The 20,000-nt window shown below is 39.2% G+C and overlaps 2 protein-coding genes and 1 long non-coding RNA gene across 3 annotated transcripts in view; 1 reads left to right on the forward strand and 2 right to left on the reverse strand.

Annotated features, from left to right (window-relative positions):
- Nucleotides 1–609, reverse strand: part of LOC138306571 (uncharacterized) — a 9,044-nt gene extending 8,435 nt beyond the window's left edge. The window contains exon 1 of the mRNA XM_069247011.1: nt 195–609. Within this exon, the coding sequence (XP_069103112.1) occupies nt 195–609 (415 nt within the window). The remainder of the gene's footprint in view (nt 1–194) is intronic.
- Nucleotides 610–1,640: 1,031 nt separating this feature from the next.
- Nucleotides 1,641–7,039, forward strand: LOC138306572 (uncharacterized). The gene is given in 9 exon segments (XM_069247012.1): nt 1,641–2,518; nt 2,520–2,841; nt 2,966–3,971; nt 4,010–5,090; nt 5,092–5,200; nt 5,502–5,591; nt 5,984–6,067; nt 6,580–6,669; nt 6,960–7,039. Coding segments are annotated over 9 exon segments (3,444 nt in total). The 5' UTR covers nt 1,641–1,936.
- A 1,551-nt stretch (nt 7,040–8,590) lies between these two features.
- Nucleotides 8,591–10,966, reverse strand: LOC138305930 (uncharacterized). The gene is made up of 3 exons (XR_011205734.1): nt 10,527–10,966; nt 9,444–9,558; nt 8,591–8,666 (listed from the first exon to the last, which is right to left on the reverse strand). It is a non-coding gene; the product is annotated as an uncharacterized lncRNA (long non-coding RNA).
- Between the last annotated feature and the right edge of the window lie 9,034 nt (nt 10,967–20,000).

Below are 20,000 nucleotides of genomic sequence, written 5' to 3' on the forward strand. Positions count from 1 at the left end.
TGATATTTTTTCGCATTTCATGCACTTTTTTCCGTAGGCAGGACAGTTTCTAGGCGGGTGAGATCTGGCACATTTCGAACACGTTTTCTCTCTGTTTTGATTAGAGTGGTCTCCCTTTGATTTGTAGGTCGCGTTCGAGTAAGAATGATGGGTAGGTTTTGCTTTGATGGTACTAGTCGGCTGACTCTGGTTACCTTTCTTTATTATGTTTACAGTTTTCACCATCTTTTGTAGTTGAGCTTTGAATAACTCATATGTTCTCGCGTAATTCACCGCAGCGTCAAGTGTTAGTTCTGATCCTTCATTAATGCATTTTTCTCGCACTTTATGATCCACTGTACCAAAGACTATCGCGTCCCGAATCATGCTGTCTTTTTCTTGGTACGCAAAGTCCCTAGCCAATACGTGTAAGTCTGTTAGAAACTGCTCGAAAGTTTCTCCCTCTTGTTGCGTTCTACACTGGAACTTATAACGTGACGATATCTTGTTGGTCTTCGGGCGTACGTGTGTCTCGAATATGCCCGTGAGAGTAGTGAACGATTTTTTCTCCTCGACCGTTAACGTCCATGTTGTGTATATTTCTCCTCTTTTCTCTCCCGACCAGATCATGGGATAATTACACTTCTCTTCTAGCGTCCCAGGCTACCACGAGGTCTTGTGCATCCCAGTTCCTTGACCGTGTCCCGCATCCATATTGGACTCTTTATGATCTTGGATAACTTGTTCAACTTTTTAGATTGAAATCCAAGTCTTACCTTCTGTTTAGTAGACGATGTTGTCCGATTTAAAATTCTGACACCATGTGAAACACATGGACCGGATACATCTTGAGACTATGACTCTTTATTTAACTTCTCACATAGGAGAGTTCCACAATGATATCAAGTTAACAATGACAATACGCAGCTGGGTTAATGCAGGGTATGGCCAGGATTATTCATTAAAAAATCAAATCCAATTTTGAGGTCTTTTCCAACCATTTAGATAAAAGTTGCGTATGGATACCACTAGAACATCAATTAATCTTCCACGTGGACATTTAGACATTACGGCGTCTCACCTGTGGGTCACGTGACCTATTGAAATAGGACCGTTAATGCAGTCAGTCTCGTGGAAGCCTTTCTCGTTGGAATTTCCACACAAAACTTCACAGTTGCGAAGACAATAACTATCAAAATATACTATTGGCTGTGCATGGTGATTTTTTTTTTATTATATAATTTTGTTGCAAGATTATGACAATTACTCCGTGCGGGCTTGTGCAAGGCTACATAAACTATGATCCATTTAAGATGAAATGCATTTATAAACCATGCTGCACACACATTTCCAATTACATATTTATACATTTATTAAATATGTATGAGCATTATTCATTGAAAGTTTCGAGAAAGGCCTCCACAAAACAATTATTCATAGCCGTGTTAATGCACAGCCTGTATTCATTGAATATTCATGAGGAACTCTTCTGTGTTGCACCTTACAATGTTGTTTGTTTGGTTACCATGGACAACACGTTTTATTCCAATATGTAACTAACCAGATTTACATTTGAAAATAATAAACAACATGTTTTTATCAATATTCTTTTTAATTAAATCAATAAAAATAACAAAATGCAAAATGAGCCTGTGTTTTTATTTTCTTAAATTTATGTGCACATAAAAACGGCAGTGCCACCTGGAACTGCACACAACAAAATAAACTGCAAACACAATCAGCATTTATAAATGAAATATATAGCAATAGTAATATAAAAATTATTACGTTTATCTCAAAGTTCCCATTTCCACTTTTCAAGATACAAATAAATTACAACAAACATCGGGAAAGATAACAATAATAGTGAAAGATAACCAAGGGAGATAACTCCTACAAGAAGAAAGTTTCTGGCGGCACTACACAAAAACGAACAACATGACGGTAAATTCCCAACATGAATCTGTGCAATTTTTCAAAGGTTTTTATCTCTAGATCTTCAAAAGATAATACTTGTGTAGAGTGGTTTGACAATGCTAATGCAAAAAATTGTAGAAATACAGAGAATGAAGCATCTAAGCCTACTCCAGTTTATGATAATGATTTGAGCATTCAAAAGAGACATGAAATTTATCAACGTTTTGTAGCAAATTATCCAAAGCTTCATATCACATACGCTAAGTTTAGATCAGTTCTACCAAGGATACAGACAGCTATATCAAAAGATGGAAATTGGATTAACTCAAACAAAACTGGAGAGAAAAACGCATTCTTAAAACACTATTCACTACAATCTTTTTTCCAACAAAATGTCTCTTCTAGAAAAAACCATGTGTTGAACGACTGTCGCGAGTGTATTGACACTGATCACACTTTAAATAGACTTCTGCAGAAAAACCCAAAAACAAATATAGACCTTTATAATGTGTGTGAGAGTTTAAGCAGTTCTTTAAATTCTACTTCTACAGCTGCCTCACCTAATTCAGAAATCAATCCATTTGTTGCTGCCACACATATAATCAATGCAATAAAACCAGCATTTGACAAAACAATTTGATACTTCATTTGATGTTGCAATTACGAAAGTTTCAAGCTTGAACGTTCAAGTTAAACAAACCGAAAATGAGAAAAAGCAACAAAAACAACAACATGTGAAAGATAACTTACGGAAATCATGCACTGTTGCCTATGGTGACAACGAGGACAATGTCATAAATTTCCTTGCCAGTGGAACATCATTTTCGCAGTATGAAAGAACACGTCTCAACACGTATTATGAAAAATCAGACAAATGTAAAGAGAAAGTGGAAAAACGATTAAAAAAGGAAAATGACGGAGCCTGCAATAAACGCACAGCTATCGGTAAATTTTCGTCATACCATTTTAATAAATTGTTGTTCATACTAGAAGTTCATAATAAGGAAAAAGGGCTCAACTATCAACTGGTCTGCTCTGGCTAAGCAGTATGATGTACAGAATGAAAAAGGTGAAACTCCGGCTAATGGCGGCCAAGTTCTCAAGCTGTTCGCAGAGGCAAACGGTTTCCCTGTGGACAGTTTTAACACAGACCGTGCTGTTTCTGGGCGTGACTATCCTCGTCGCATTCGAAGACGAAAGAAAAAGATTTTCAACTTCTCACTGCCATCTCCACCAACATCTAAAAACATCAGAAGATCTATTAAAGAAATGGTAGCCAATGGAGAGCTTGACATGGGTGAGTTAGTTGCTCCAAAGGTCTTCGAGACTCAAGTTTTGCAAATGGACGGCACTATGGTTTCTAAAAACATCACAATTCATGCAAGGAAAATATCCTTGACAAACATTCATCATATGGAACTGAAAAGGCACAACGAATTAGGAATATATAGATCTTTCTCAGATGACCATTACGCCAATCTCAGCCAGGATGAAATTCAGCATCGTTTCCAGAGAATGAGTTGTGAAATTTCTTGTCAAAATTTATCCACTGAAGACCAACGCACTTTGTTGAAAAAACTGGAAAGAACCAGGCACTGGAAAATTTGGCATGACCACAGTGACATTGCTAATCATTCCCATTTTCTTATCATGGTTTGTGCTCTATACAACACTTCTTGCTTCCTCACAGACGAGGAATACAAGTCAAAACATCCTGGGTGCAAGAGTAGCGACGTACAAGGTATGGTTGAAGTACCGCAGCTCTACCTTTTAGGGCGGTCTGGCAGCAGCGACGCGGATCAAATGATGTATACAGAGGAGAGATTAAACGACATTCATCATATGACAGAACCCATCCAAACACCAGCAGGTATTCCCGTCTATGATGTTTGTAGGATTTTTTCCGGTGATGGACCTGCTCGTCAGTTTGAATCTGGCCAACAAAGGGGTGGAAATTATCCTTGTTTGTGTGGCGTTCACGCGGAAAACTTTGGAAATATCCAGAATTGCTATTCACCAGTTCACACGATGTCACTTGAGGAACGGAGAAAGCTTGTGACTGCTGGCACTCTTTGGCAGAAGATGAATAGTGGAATTTTGAATCCTTTCCAAGGCCTCAGGAAACTAAGCGTGACATAAATTTCCACGCTACAGAAGACATCATAAAGGAGTTGGATGCGCGAAGGATTTTCCCTGAATCAGACAACAAGCAGGACCTCCAGCAGACACTGAACACCACTTTGCATGGAATAGCAAGACCACCTGCTTTATTAGCACTCCACCCAGCACAATCAGTTCCAACTTCTCTAGAATCATATGAAGTCATGACAACAGAACCACTTCATGATTTGACAGGAGTAATTAACAACTTTCTCCAAGAACTGCCTCATCACTGCCCAAATGCCAAATCCACTCTTGAGTCTTTTGTGAAGATGTCGGTTGGAACAAAGTCCCAGACAAAAGGATGTGATGCTCGGCTGTTCATGATAAAGCTTCTGTCTCTTGCATATTCCTTGGAAAAATCTAATCAAATTGACCACTACATTGTGGAGATGGTTGAATGCCTGGTTGAAATGACAGAAATCTGCTACAGCACAGACAACAAGAGAAATCCACGACAAGTCTTGAGACTCTACAATCTGTCATTCAAGTTTTTCGTCTTATGTAGAAGTGTCTTTTGCAATATCAAAACGATGTCAAAGCGACGATTCTTTGGGAGCCACTTTCATTCGATTACTTGTCATACTGCAGAAATGTACAGAGTTGTCTGTCTTAGAAGCATTCTAGCAGAGAAGGAGGAAAGAATGTTTGGTGAAATTCGAACTCTCACCAAAACCACAAGTAACCAGCATCCTTCGAACATCATTGGTAATGCAATTCTACGAAACCAAGCAAGGAAACATCAGCCAAACCAGTCATTCAATCATCAGGATTCAGCAATATCCAAACAAGCCAGCCTTCTACCAGCTTTCGGAAACACTGTTTTCTCCAAATCCATAACCGACAATACAAGTTTATTCCAAAGCCATCTTGAAAGAATTGCTGATTTCCTTCTTCGTGGAAAGGGAACATGGTGGCAGTTCTGTGGTAGTGGCATTGAATTCCTTGATGGTCCAACAGAGTCCAAGTATAAAGAATCAGGCCCATCAGTTGAAAGTTTCATCTCGACAAGCCTGAAAAAAAGAAAAAGAACATCTTTCTCAATGTTGGAGCCAATGCCTGGAGTCAGCTTGTGCGGGAAAACTGGAACTGCCAGCAAAAAGGTTGAGAGTCAACAACAGAGTGATCAACTTGCCAAGACCAGGTATCAACTTATATTTTACGTCATTTAATAGAAAAAATCAAATTATTTTATATCATAATATTATTAACGGTACACATCATGATAAATTGATATAAAACATCATTCAGTAATGCCAAAGCCTTAGATTGAAGTGAACATATCATTTTTTCCTTTATAAGATGTGACGTCATATGATGTCAAATGTCATTAGTCTCATAACAACGCCCTAGTTACAACACCCCTCCACCCCTGCCCCACTCATCTAGTTAAATCCTTATCTTAGTCAATATTGTAATGTTTCAAAAAATATTATCTATTTCAGAGACAGAGAGAATTCCTGCAAGCCCTTACCATGGAGACACAAGCACCATCATACTACAAGAAGGTGGAGATACAATGGAGAACAATGGAGGTTAGTTTGATAGTTTGGTTTTGGTTTTAATAGTTTAATGTCCTATTAACAGCCAGGGTCATGTAAGGAAGTAACAGGTTTATTGGTGGAAGAAAGCCAGAGTACTTTGAGAAAAACCACCGACCAGCGATCAGTACCTGTCAAATACCCCACATGGGATTCAAACCTAAATCCCAGAGGTGGAGGGCTGTGGTAATATGTCAGGACTTCTTAATCACTCGGCTAACGCGGCCCCTAATTTGAAAATTAAAGTATTCTTATAAAGGATTGTTAAATGGTGTCCAACTATCTAAATTTGTTTATTTCTCACATTACAACAACCCCTCCTACTTCTAGAAAAATCTATGACTTTGCCAAAATTGTAACGTTTCAAAAATTATTGTCAATTTCAGAGAGAATTCCTGCAAGCTCTTGCAATGATGACACAAACACGGTCATACAACAAGAAGTTGGAGATGCAATACAAAGCTTTGAAGGTTAGTTTGGAAATAAATCATCTGAGTATCCTAATTAAGACACCATGATGCATTGCTCTATTTAAAATCAACCATTTTTATATTGTGTGGCAGAAAATCTGCTAATATTCAAACACTAGCAGGATAGGTAAGGGTAACACTTTTGATATGGATCATGCTCCAACAAAGTTAGATTGGTTTAAAGTCCTATTAATGGTTAGAGTCTTTAAGGACATGCTGGGCTTAGGAGGCGGAGGAATGACTTAGTACCTAGAGAAGAACCAGTGTCCAGCAGAAACCTGGAAAATGCTCTAAATGGGAATCAAACTAACAATGCAAAAATTAACCCTAAACGGTTTCTGTTTTCCAAAATATACCAAATACCCCACAAAGGACATGTCGGGATAGGTTGAGATCGATATATACGACACTATGCCTGCTCTTCCCCTGTCATGATAGGGCATTAGACATGTTGGATTAATGGTCATGATTAAACTGGATATAAATAACATTATATGTTTTATTCCTTACAGCGACAGAAAATAATCTTTTAAGTCCTGGACACAATGTCACATGTAAAGCCCAACTTAGTAAAATCAGGGATGCCATACTATGCCATGAAGGTTAGTTGAAACATGAACAAGCATTTCTTCTAATTCACGAGCCAATTTTGTTAAGGCAAATGAGGCCTGTTTAACTGCCTAATTTAAAGTAATTAGAAAACTAATTATTTCTGTGAACTCTGGTTTCTGTTAAATGTAAATAGTATAGGAATGACAATACAAATACCAAGAGACAAATGATCTAGTATATCATTGTATATATTCTCTGCCATGAATTGAAAATGACACAAGTGTGTGCATTAATAGGTCATAAGTTTCATAAATATGTTTTTGCAAAATTGCTTTTTCAGAGATCAAAGAACATCATGGAAAGAATGACAGAGAAGAACACAAGAACATGGATTATCAAGACCAAGGTAACTTCATGTGAAATTCAAAGATTGCTTGACAAGACTATTTTTATTCTATCAGAAAATGAAGGGGTTCTATTATTCATAGATTAAAGTGAACCAAAAATTATTAATCTTATATCTAGAGTTATTTACATGAATGTTTTAGAATTTATTTTAGAAAGATGAATAAATTGACCTTCAAACTGATTTATAATCAAAAATTGACTTAAGTGTCATTAAAATTTGATCTGTAAGTCCGTACACAAATAATTAATAATAATAAACCAGGTCAATAAGTCCAGAGGATGAACCTAGCGAGTGTATTAAAAGAAAACAATTGCACTGAGATATGAATATCCTAAGATATTCATGAAATATGAATGCGTCCGATTTTTTTATTTTATTGAAATTAAATTTTACTTAACATACATTCATAATCTATTTACGAGTATTAGACATACTGGTTTCAGTGTGTTTCTTTGGGAAACAGCTCCACACTGTATAGTAAAAGAAAATTATGTAACAGAACACCAAACCATACAAAAAGAACTACCTAGAAAGAAGAACATTTACATTTTAAGTGCAACTAAGCAGTTGTGTAAAATTAATAGCAGAACAGTTAACAATGAAAATCAAATCAAATTTTGACTCAAGTACAAACTTTGACTATCCATTTCAATGCCAAATATCATCAATACATGCATGTATACTTTGGCATTGATACGTTGAACAAGACATCATTAGAAATCTAGATCAAGATGGAAAAATAATATAATAAGAGGCACAAGGGCCTTAATGGTCTCCAACGAAAAATGAAAAAAATAATGCCCATCTGTTTCCCCGATATAAATTATAAATTTTACCCTCTCCCCATGGTAAAATCGATCCGAGAAAACCAGGGCCATGAAATTCACAATTGTTTTTAAAGGACTTAAGACATCAGGTGGCCTCACAAAACAATTCCTTTTGATATGATACTTATTGTTTTGAATATATTTTCATTAAAAAAACTTTCTCAAGAAATTTAAATTCTTAAATGAGTGAATAATTTTGTAATTATTTTTTTTACAACTTCTTTTTGGTTCTTGCACTTTGTTTTAAAACATGACAGCCAAATTGTGGTAAGATTTTGTGATCTCTGATTTACCATATCAATAAAATATTAATGTATAAAGTAATATTGTATTATGAGGAATGTGAAGTTATTCGATATGTATTACAATGAATCAGTTCACTTCTAAAATTTGTTGACCCATACCGCAGTAAAGACAGCATATAAGAATTGTTAAGATGGAGCCTATTTATATAACATCAACACCTCCAGACGAGAGGAGGATTGCTTATTGAGGGAGGGGCACTATAGCTGTGGTGAATATGGTACATACTAATTACTATTAAATATTTCAAATCAATAGACATAAATATTGGCTTTTGAAGAAATTTCAAGAAACCAATTATGAACAGACAGACTGGCAGACAGACGGATTACAGAAATTATCATATTAACTCTTAATTGTAGTTTTCAAGTTTCACCAATAAATTGAAACTACTTATCAAATTACATAATTTCTTGCTTATTTTAGCTCTGGGTGATAGTAGAATTCAGGCAGACAAGGTAGAAGGAGTCTGTGGTAGATTGGAGTCCTTTACAGATCGATTCCATCCCTACAAAAAAGCAAAACGACAACTCTTTACATCACAAGTATCAGGCAAGTCCTGTTATGTAAAAGCAATTATGACCAGTTTAATCCATAAATATATTTTATGGAATATATTCAAGAGGAAATTACAATTTTTCAAATCAAAAGTATCCTTCATACAAGATTAATATACGATTCTATATCAAGCCAGTAAACTAGTATCAGACCAAACAACATCATCAAAGTTCTGATAAATGTTTTGACATATTTATATATATATCCTACTATGGTTTAGTACAAATGAATTGCATATCAACATAGAAAAACTATTATTCATACCATTCGCTTCTTACATTCTAGTCAAAAAATGCTATCCAACATTGTCTACAGACAACACTGAGAAAGAAAATGTGCGATATAAAGGGAAATGTGCTATAACTCAAGGTAAGAAGTTATTTGAGCTTCGGGCAAGGTACAAATATATTGTCAAGTACATAAAAAGCTTCTGAGGAGTCTGAAAATATGGTGTTCCCTTAATGTAGAATTGATTTGCACTATAACTATTAAAACAGTAAATAAATCTGTTGCACAAACAGGTATCTGAATCTATATTCAAATTGAAACTACATATGACCATCATATTCTTTCAGACAACATCGTCAAGAAGATTAGGGAAATACTTGGTGCTGATGATATTTGTAGAGGAATTTGAAGAATTCAAAAAATATCACAGACTGCTATTTTGCCACGGGGATCAAAGCTTCCAGAATTCATATGACAAAGCTGAGGCACTTATACAAACCATAATACTGAAGGCCCATTCTTGTACAAAGGAAGAAATCAAAACATGGGAAAAGGAGTTTTATCAGTCTCATTCACATCTTCCAGATGTAGCCAACTATCAGGAGATAAAACACCTGTACATCAAAAAGAAAAATGCAGAAAATATTATGAAACATTGGAAAATGTATTTCTATTGAAGTTTAGATTTCAATCAATTCTAAACTACAAGACAGATCTTCATTGAAAGATAAGAAAGATGACAAAGTTGTATTATAAACTTGAGGTCTAGATTTCTAGAAACAAACTTAATTAATTTTTTTTTGATATAAGTAACATAAGGGAAACAACTTGGAGCCTGTTGTTACAAGGTGAAGCTCAAGCTCTCACTTATAATTATGAATGCTTGCAATTGTTTCATATTGTGCTAGTAATATATATGTCAATGCCTCAATGGAGTACTCAGTAGGACTGGATCAATTTATTGATAATGATATACCGGTACGTATCGGTTTTCAGAAGCGTATCAAATATCGATACACAAACATGCTGTATATCGCTGTATCATTTTAACAACTCAACTTACTGTTTTTATTATAGAAAGCAAAAATTTCAAACAAATTTTTTTCTTAAACATCATTCAAGTAAAAGCATTTCACTCAAAAGGAAGTGTTAAAAACATGTGTGTCACCTAGATGGATTAGAAATGTCTTTTCATAGCTAAGAATACGAATTAACAGAAATAAATCAAAACAGATGGTGAACCAAATCAAATGATTGGTAGGTTTTTGCCAGGTTATACTATAGAATGTTTTATAAAAATTGTCTTTTATCGTCACAATATTCAAAACACAATGGTCAACTGAATTTGAAAAAAGAGGTCCAGTATATCGTCAATATGTATCGTGTATTGTTTCAGTGTATTTTCAATAGGTATCGTATCATTTTAGACCTTCCAATACCCAGCCCTACAATGGAGTATGAAGATTTCTATGATGTGTGACCAAATAGTCTATAAGAAAATAAAATTTCTATTTTTCACCAATAATAGCAGAGTAACTCTCAACATCATATATATATCCTAGCAACTCATCCGGATCCTTACCAATCTAGTTATGCTGACATGTAATTGACGTCCATTGTAACTTCATTCGAAATTGACGGTATTGCAGTACCTCGTAAACGGTTCACTGAAAGTAAAGAAGATAATGAACTATTAATAAGAATTTGGCGAAAGTACCCAAAACAAGTCACGATTTTTTTTTTGCATATATGCATGCCCAGGGGAAAATTTTGTGCACCCCACACCACAGTGCGGTCATGGGTCATGTAAACGGAAAGCTTAGGTTATCATCAAGAATTTTTTAGTTTAAATATATGGCAACTGGGTTTATATACGTTGATGTAAAATGAATTTTGCATCTATCATTCTGGGCTACATTTAAAAATACATGTACAGTTTACGTACATGTACATGTAAGCATACAAACTACATAGATAATTTGACCTGCCGATACCAATATTCCTTTGAAGAAATAAAAATTAGTACTCAGGGATTGTAATATACAGAAATATTTTCAGTATAAGCTAAAGGTTACATTAGTGTTTCAAAAAGATGTTTTATATTCAAGGAAGGAAATTTAATGATTGGACTTCATCATGTTTCGTCTATATCCCAATCAATGATAAATTGTTTTAATATTTTCTTTATCAAATGTTGTACAACTTATTACAGTGAACCCCTTTGTAATCCGTTCCCAGCCTAAACCAACCACCTGGATTGGGAATACTGCCAAATTCCTTGTTCTTGGTAAATTAGGGGGGGGTGGGGGGGGGAGGGGGGTAATACAGGGGGGGGGGGGTCTAAACCGAACCCTATATAAACCGGGGGGTTGTCTATATCGGGTTTGGGGGGGGGGGGGGGGGGGGGGGGGGGGGGGGGGGGGGGTACCTAAAACCTGCATAATCCGGAACCTGTTTACTCTGGGAACTGGGGGGGTAATATTACTATACCTTTCTTTGGGGGGGGGGGGGGGGGGGGGGGGGGGTTTTCACAACATGGGGGGGGGGGGGGGGGGGGGGGGGGGGGGGGGGGGGTATACTAATTAAGGGGGGGGGGGGTGGGGGGGGGGGGGGGGGGGGGGGGGGGGGGGGGGGGGGGGGGGGGGGGGGGGGGAGAGGGAATGGGGCACACCGGAGGGGGGATCGGGGGGGGGGGGAAACCAAGGGGGGGGGAATGGAATTCTGGGGGGGGGGTACATATGGGGGGGGGGGGGTTTGGGGGGGGGGTAAATGTTTTGTTCTGTTCATGCCCATTTTAAAAAGTACCAATACTCTTATGGGTATTAAAAAAATAAACACATGATTTTCTAAGGAAATCCACATGTAAATCACTACTATAGTCATAGAGTTCTGCATGGAACGGTAACCAAATTTGACCAAAAACATCCTTGGGGGAAGGGGAATAGAGCTTGAATGAATTTTGACTCTGACCTTGTGGGGCAGGAGGGGCCAGGCCCAGTAGATGAAATAGAGGTTAATCCTTTAAATCGCTAAAGTCATAGAATTCTACATGGATTCTAACCAAATTTAGCAAGAACCATCCTTGGGGGGAAAAGGGAACAGAGGTTGTATAAATGGGTTGTGACCCGCGGGGGACTGGAGGGGCGGGGCCAAATAGGAGAGATAGGGATATTTTTTTTTAATTGCTACTAGTCATTGAGTTCTGCAGGGATTGTAACCAAATTTGGTCAGAAACATCCTTGGAGGTAGAGAAAAAGAAACAATGAACCTGCAGTATTCAGAAAATTACTTAGCATAATTACCAACCAGGTGAGCGATAGAGGCCCTCTGGGCCTCTTGTTTATATGTATGATTGTTCTCTTTCAGTATTTACAAGATAAATTGGTATAGTGGCCGCATAGATGTCAATTAGACTTCTTATAAGATTTACAATAATAATAAGAAAATAACGGTGTTATCGTTATAATTATTCTAATCTCAAATACTGTCAAGGTAGAGAAATATAAATTAATTACACAAAGATTGGATTTTTTACAGTACAAGAACAATTGATTATGGGAAGTTAATTTCAAGGAAAAAAATGCACTGAACATATCAAAATGGAATTAAGATATAATAAGTCTATATATATATGCCATGGGAATTATTGTGATGTTGTGCGTCATTATTTGGTTTAGTATTGATGTACAGTAGCAGAATGCACTTTATACCATCTTCACCGTCTTGTGCAGAGTTTGGCAATATCGGAATGAATCGTTTAAAACACAATTTAAGACTAGCTATACTGAGCTCTTGGTACAGAACAACCATAAAGACTGAACTTTCGGCTATATATTACAAGTACTTTGACATGTCATGTTTTCACTATATGTTGTTCATGCATTGACAAATTTTCAATTTAATATTGTAACATTCTTTAAATAAGCATTCAAAATCTTACAGTATATTTGTGAAATATTTCTCTTTTAATATTTAGTTGTATTGCATTGTAACAAAATTTGACATCAATTGGTTCTCACTTCATAAGTTCATAATTACTTAAAATGATAATAAGCTATGTAAAAATACACAAGAGGAATATCAAAAAATGTGAAATTACTGAAAATTAATAAATCTTGGCCGGAATCTCTTGAATACTGTTTTATGATCACTGACTTGTAGCATCTGATCCAACATGAATATTATTAAGTCTTATATAAATCACAAATAACTATGTGAACCAAGTATATATTTTATGATGGTACAAGTTCGCCAAATTTGGATACCAGTTTGTTTGGATATGAATCGGTACGGGATCGCCATAATTCTAGCTATACAGATATACCCAAGCTCAATCTGCATGTTTAAAAGCAATTGTTTAATACATTGTGTGTCTCAATTTAATACAAAATTGAAGTTTGATATCCTCCAATGTACCGATGACTGCACATACTCATGTCAAAGATGTACATTCTACAGGTAAACACCTGTGGCCATTATCTGGCAGCTGTCGCTAAGACAATTCTAACACACATTGTAAATTGACTGCATGATGCTGGCAGATAGCAACACAAAATCGTCCGGATTATTGCTAGAATTTATCAATGAAAACAACATTGTGTTCCCAAAATGGAGTTCCGGATTTGGAATGTGAATTTTCCAGACTAGCGAGTATAAAAATCCTTTCCTTGGCATTTCTGTCCGGACTGATTTTTCTGGACTACTATTGCAGGTCCACTAATTATGACCTATTGTTATTTTAGGAAACACCTGTATTGGGGTAATGGGAGTGTAAAATTGTGTTATGGAATATTTGATCGTAGCATAGGACTTTGGAAGACATACAAGCTAAAGTCTGTTTCAAGTAACCGGGTAAACAAAAAGCTGTTTAAAGAGTTGTTGGAAAATTCTGGCCAATTTGGAGTAAATTTCTTCCATCAAACAATTAATTATGCTAAATTGAACACTGTTATAGCATGTACTTAGAGCGCTGGTTTGATCGAATTTGACTTTACAAAGGCATACAGATCGAGTCCTTTTTAACATTGTCGCATGATTTTGTCGTACTGTTGGGGTATTTCTGTTTTTATTTAGAATCCAAGATAGCCGGCAATATCACACATGGATTTCTGGTATAGTAATGGAACTAAATGACATAGAAACAAGTTTGAGGTGTCCATTTTAACTAATTTGAGGATGACAAATCAATTGGTGATACTTTTGAAATAATTAGATGTCAACCTAAGCTTTATTTTATTAAGGATGACATCATACATCGTTACATATACATCGAATCGAATACATCGATATATATAATTTAAAGTTGTTATCTACAATTGGCTCATTTTATGATACATTGATTTCTGTTTTCGATACTATTCCAGATACTACAAAAAGATATACCAAATGTGCAATAATGTAGATCGTTGGCATAAAACCTAGCATAAGACAGCCTTATATTCAATAATGTATCTGAAAATACCCTATAAGGAAATCTACTTGATAAGAGAGGATGTATCAGCAGATCAATTGATAAGTAAATCAATCCCAAAATTGTCACTCTCTATTGAGGACATTGAAAATAATTAGTAGTAAAAGAAGTAGTCACTCATCTTTACTCTCGAATCAAATCAGAAGTACTCACTCATCTTTACTCTCGAATCAAATCAGAAGTACTCACTCATCTTTACTCTCGAATCAAATCACTATAACTGTAATAGAATGAGAAGAGCTCGAAACTAACAATAGACAAAGAATGAACCAACGGAAATGATTACGACCTGAGACATGAGTATCTGTAGTATTTAAAGTGTTGATTGATTTATACCATTCAAACGACTTACAAATATAATAGAATGAGCTTCCCTATACAGATAAGCGTCAGATTCTTGGATGACATGGAAGTCTAAAGTATCCAAATGGAAAAATTTATACACAAAGTCTGATATGTAGTATTACAAAGGGCAATATTTCCGTCAATAACTGTTGAATACGTCAATTTTTTTCGAAATTGTTCGAGATCTAATCTTAGGCTGCATACAAAGTTTCATGAAGTTCAGTGATTATTAACTAATGTTATTGTGTTAACATAGACCAATTATAACGTTATTGCAAAGGGCATTAACTCCGTAAGTAATTAACTGTCGAATAAGTTATGAGATCTTACTGTAGTTGAGGTGGCAGAAAACAGTGGATTTGGACAATTTATGAAAATAAGGCACATGTCTTAGAAATATAGATATAGTCATTTAGCTGTAAAATTACAGTATATATAAAATTGTTTTCTAAACACCTGCCTTAAATTGAGCATTTCTATCACAATGGCAAAATTAGCTAATTTATTTCATAGGTTAATTGTGTGGATTTTTCAATAATTTTTGCTGAACCCGCACCATGGATTTTACTTCAAGTAAAGCTAGCATTTCCGTTTAAGACGCACTTCCGGAGTGGCCCAAAATTATGATATCTAACCCATTTTAGTTATGTTTATTTATTTTTTTTAATTGAAACTTTTATTAAACCTTCCATTTTGGAAGTATCAATTTCAGAATATATTTAATTTTGAATGTTTTATTCATGGTTCAAAACAGAAGCTCCCCACTTAATAAAAATAAAGACCAGGGCCAGGCTGTTCTTCAGTGGTCTGCTACCTGAACTTTACAGAGCTTCATCAAGCTCAATGAATATTTACTTAAGTTACACAACGACGGACAAAAGACAACCATAAAAACTTGATAATAAGCCGTACTCGAAAATAAGCCGTACTCGAAAATAATACTACCTCCGGGAATAACCATCTTGAACATAAGCCTGATTCAAAAATAAGCCTATCTGAAGAAATGGTATACATGTAGTCGAATTCCATAAATGATGTAATCGGTTTCTTGACAATGTAAATAATATTTCTATAATCTTTTAGATAAATTTACAAAATAAAATCAATAATACGTGTGTAACAGAGGATGGGCCCGGTTTATATATAGCGACAGACTACACCCGGCTCCCTACCTGTGTGTGTTTTTAACCCAGGTTCGTTGGGTTAACGCTTGGCTTTTGTCGGTTTATCCTACACAAATATAGGTCACAATGACCTAGGTCAGATGACCTCAAAAGGCTTCAAACGGCTTTACAGTTGTAAACTAAACCATAGCTTATCCTGAAATTAGTATGATTTGACATCTCAATCATATTTCTTGGTCAACTAATTCCAATAATATGCCTATATCAACGTTGAAGATATAGTTAGGGCGGTTAATTTGGATTTGAACCGAAAACGAGGCTTGCCATGGACATTTATGTGGAGTTTGGTGTACCTGTACTGAACCCAAAACAGTTGAAAAACCTTTATCAACATTTTCGTCCAACCAAAGTTGCTCATTGCCTGGCATAGATTAAAACAAGAATTGTGGGGCAATGGTGCAATTTTGTGGGGTGGGTGGTGTGTCGTGTTTGGGTGATGGGATTCGGTGTGACCGATCATGGATGTGTGGGGCGTAATTCGTGTTTTTAGTCATGAGCGTTGTCGGCGTGGTTTCGGAGGTGGGTTGTCTATGTGGTGTTGGTTTCGGGCGCTGGAGTTGGTGGCCTCTCGTCTGTGTACTAACAAAATACTGTGTCCGTACTAATAGTTAACTGGCGGGTCACGTGTTTACTGACCATGCAGGGGTGGGGGGGGGTGGCGGGTTTTGGGGTGAGTGGGTGAGGTTTTTTATTACTGGGGATCAATTTTTTAGATTTGATTTATATTTTATCTTTATCATAATTATTTATTTTTACATGAAGGCCATGCCATTACAATTGATTTTATGTTTTTGCCCCTGCCATTCTTTGTATTGATTCGAGACGAGATTTTGAGTTGATTATTTCACTCATTTGACCATTTTGTTTTTTAGATTTTTGCAAGTTTTTTTTAGAGTTTCTTAGTTTAGCGTTTTTGTTTTTTAAGTTTTTTATTTATAAGGAGTTAAGTTTGCCATTCACTCTGTTTTGTTTTGTTTCTTTGTAACGTATAACCAGTCTAATACATAATGTATACCCAGGCCATAATACGCCCAGTATACGCCACGCCCCATTATCTTGTAAAGGAAGGGGGAGGGGGGGTGTGCCGGTTTTTATAGCGTTCTTGTTTTGCCTTAAATAGGAGAGTGTTGTTCTTCTAAATAGGAAGAGTGGTCTCCCCCTTCTTCCTGCGAAGAGTGAGGAGTTATAGAGAGTTGTTGAGTGTGTTCCCCCCTATGTCATTTTGATATGATCAAATACTTGTCATAGGTTTGATCTCTGTTTTTTGTTCTTGTTGTTTGAAATTTGAAAATTGGCCGCACACGCACTACCGCACTTGTTTTATAAGTAAGAAGTATTTGTTGAAGGAATATTTTCCGTGGAAAACCAACCAGACACAGTTTCGTAACTAACCAATAAATTCATCACAGTAGTAACATCTCTAATGGCAATATTCCTCTTTGGGACTATCAACATTTCAACCTAAAACTGCGCTTGATGGTTTTTCTAGTTTAATAATTTAAAAATAATGTTTCGTTATGGTGTAAATTTAATTCCATTAATAGCTTGTTATCTGGGTACTCAATTCCTAAAACTTTGATGTAAAAACCAATTATTTTGCTTCATCGGAAGGTTTGTCCAGGTGTAAAGGGGGTGCAGTTTTTATAGGGGGGGGGTTCTGTGTAGTCCGGGGGGGGGGGTCGCCCCATTTTTGGCCAAATCGGCACTTTGTGGGGGGGGGAAATTTGGTACACCAATACTATTTTAAAAATGGCCGGGGGGGGGGGGGGGGGGGGATAATAGGGGGGAAAACTAAATGATTGCAGAATGATGATATTTTTTTGTTCTATACTTATATATTCTCTGTTACTGGGGGGGGGGGAACATTAGTAACTGATGATGAAAGGGCTGTAGGGGGGGGGGGTTTTTCAAAAGAGGGGACATCGAAATGTTTAATGTCTAATATCTTGGGGGGGGGGGGGGGGGGGATATAGGGGGGGGGGGGGGGGGAAAACTAATTGATATATAATCATAATGGTGGGGGGGGGTCCAGTACCTATATTTGCATATATGGGGGGGGTACTGTAATTGGTAAAAGGGTTGTCAGGGGGGGGTTTATCAAAATGGCAGCCGTAGATATAATTAAAATCTAATACACTGGGGGGGGGGGGGGGCTAATTCATATTAGCTTGTATTTGTATTTATACCTTTATTTTTTACGGGGGGGCAAATGTTAATAATTGATAAAAGCTATCGGCCATTTTTTTTTTTTAATTTTTGGGGGGGGGAGGGGGGGGGTATTACTTAGGGGGGATTAAAATCATTTTTGTTGACAAGCTGAGGGGGGGGGGGGGGGGGGGGGGAGCAAGTTAAACATTTGTGGTGTTCTTCTGTTGGTCCATTTGTCCACATTTTAGTGCATTTTCTTATAATTATCTGGACATTATCTTCGGGGGGGGGGGGGGGGTAAATGGGGGGGTATAGCACATGCCAAAATCAAGCCTGGGGGGGGGGGGGGACTGTTATTGAAAACAAAAGTCCATTTGTTACATTGTCAGGGGGGGGTTCCGAGAATCAAGGGGGGGGCACAATAGGGGGGGGGGGGGGGGGGGGGGGGGGGGGGGGGGGGGGGGGGGGGGGATTTTACAGGGGGGGGGGGGGGATGCTGGGGGGGGAGGGGGGGGGGGGGGGGGGGGGGGGGGGGGGGGGACCCTTATGGGGGGGGTTAAAAATATATGGGGGGACCATTTATTTGGGGGGGGGTTTAAGAATTGGGGGGGGGGGGGGGGGGGGATTGGGGGGGGTTTATTTTTACAGTCTTTGAATTTTTCCTATATAAGGAAGGGGGGGGGGGGTGTATGGGGGGATGGGGAGGGAAACATAGGGGGGGGGGGGGGGGGGGGGGGGGGGGGGACTTAAATTTAAATTTATAGAGGGGGGGGGAAGGGGGGGGGGGGGGGGGGGGGGGGGGACCCACCTGGGGGGGGGGATTGGGGGGGGGGGGGGGATAATGGGGGGGGGGGGGGGGGGGGGGGGAGGGGGGGGGGGGGGGACCCCCTATAAAGGGTAGAAAAGTTCTCGGGGGGGGGGGGGGGGGGGGGGAAGGGGGGTCTCTACTCTTTCATGGGGGGGGGGGGGGGGGGGGGGGACGGGGGGGGGGGGGGGGGGGGGGGGGGGTAGGGAGGGGGGGGGGGGGGGGGGGGGGGGGGGGGGGGGGGGGGGGGGGACGTTAGGGGGGGGGGCGGGGGGGGGGGGGGGGGGGGGGGGGGGGGGGGGGGGGGGGCCTATTGCGGCCCTCTATTTATAATGATTGGGTACGTGGGGGGGGGGTGGGGGGGGGGGACAATGGGGGGGGGGGGGGTTACCCAGCTCATCGTAAACTGGGGGGGGGGGGGGGGGGGAATACAGGGGGGGGGGGGCGGGATGCAGGCTTAACAAAATATAAATGTTTTGAGGGGGGGGGGGGGGGACAGGGCCTGGGGGGGGGGCAGAAACTAATACTGGCAGGGGGGGGGGGGGGGGGTGGGGTGGGGGGGGGTCCTGTCATTCCTTGGGGGGTAGGGGGGGGGGGGGGGGTAACAGGGGGGGGGGGGGGGTTGGTGGGGGTTAGGGGGGGGGGGTGCATAGGGGTGGGATGGGGGGTCATGGGGGGGGAACATCCCACGTAGGGGGGGGGGGGGGCCGGGGGGGGGGGGGGGGGGGGGGGGGGGGGGGGGGGGGGGGGGGGGGGGGGGGGCTGGGGGGCATAAATAAACAATCCTGGTTACTGACCTTTAAGGGGGGGGGGGGGGGGGGGGGGCTAGGTCTAAGGGGGGGGGGGGGGGGGGGGGGGGGGGGGGGGGGGGGGGGGGGGGGGGGGGGGGCACTATGGGGGGCCTTTATAAATATATACATGGTAGTTATTAAATAACTAATACCTGTACTCCTATAAAATACACTATAATTTAACTCAGCCCACAATTATTTTACACTATTACATGGGGGGGGGGGGGGGTTCAACAGGGGGGGGGGGGGGGGGGGGGGGGCGGGAATATTCAAATATCATATATATCATTAATGGGGGGGGGGGGGGGGGGGG

The sequence above is a fragment of the Argopecten irradians genome, chromosome 13 (genome assembly GCF_041381155.1).
Source record: "Argopecten irradians isolate NY chromosome 13, Ai_NY, whole genome shotgun sequence".
Classification (NCBI taxonomy): domain Eukaryota; kingdom Metazoa; phylum Mollusca; class Bivalvia; order Pectinida; family Pectinidae; genus Argopecten; species Argopecten irradians.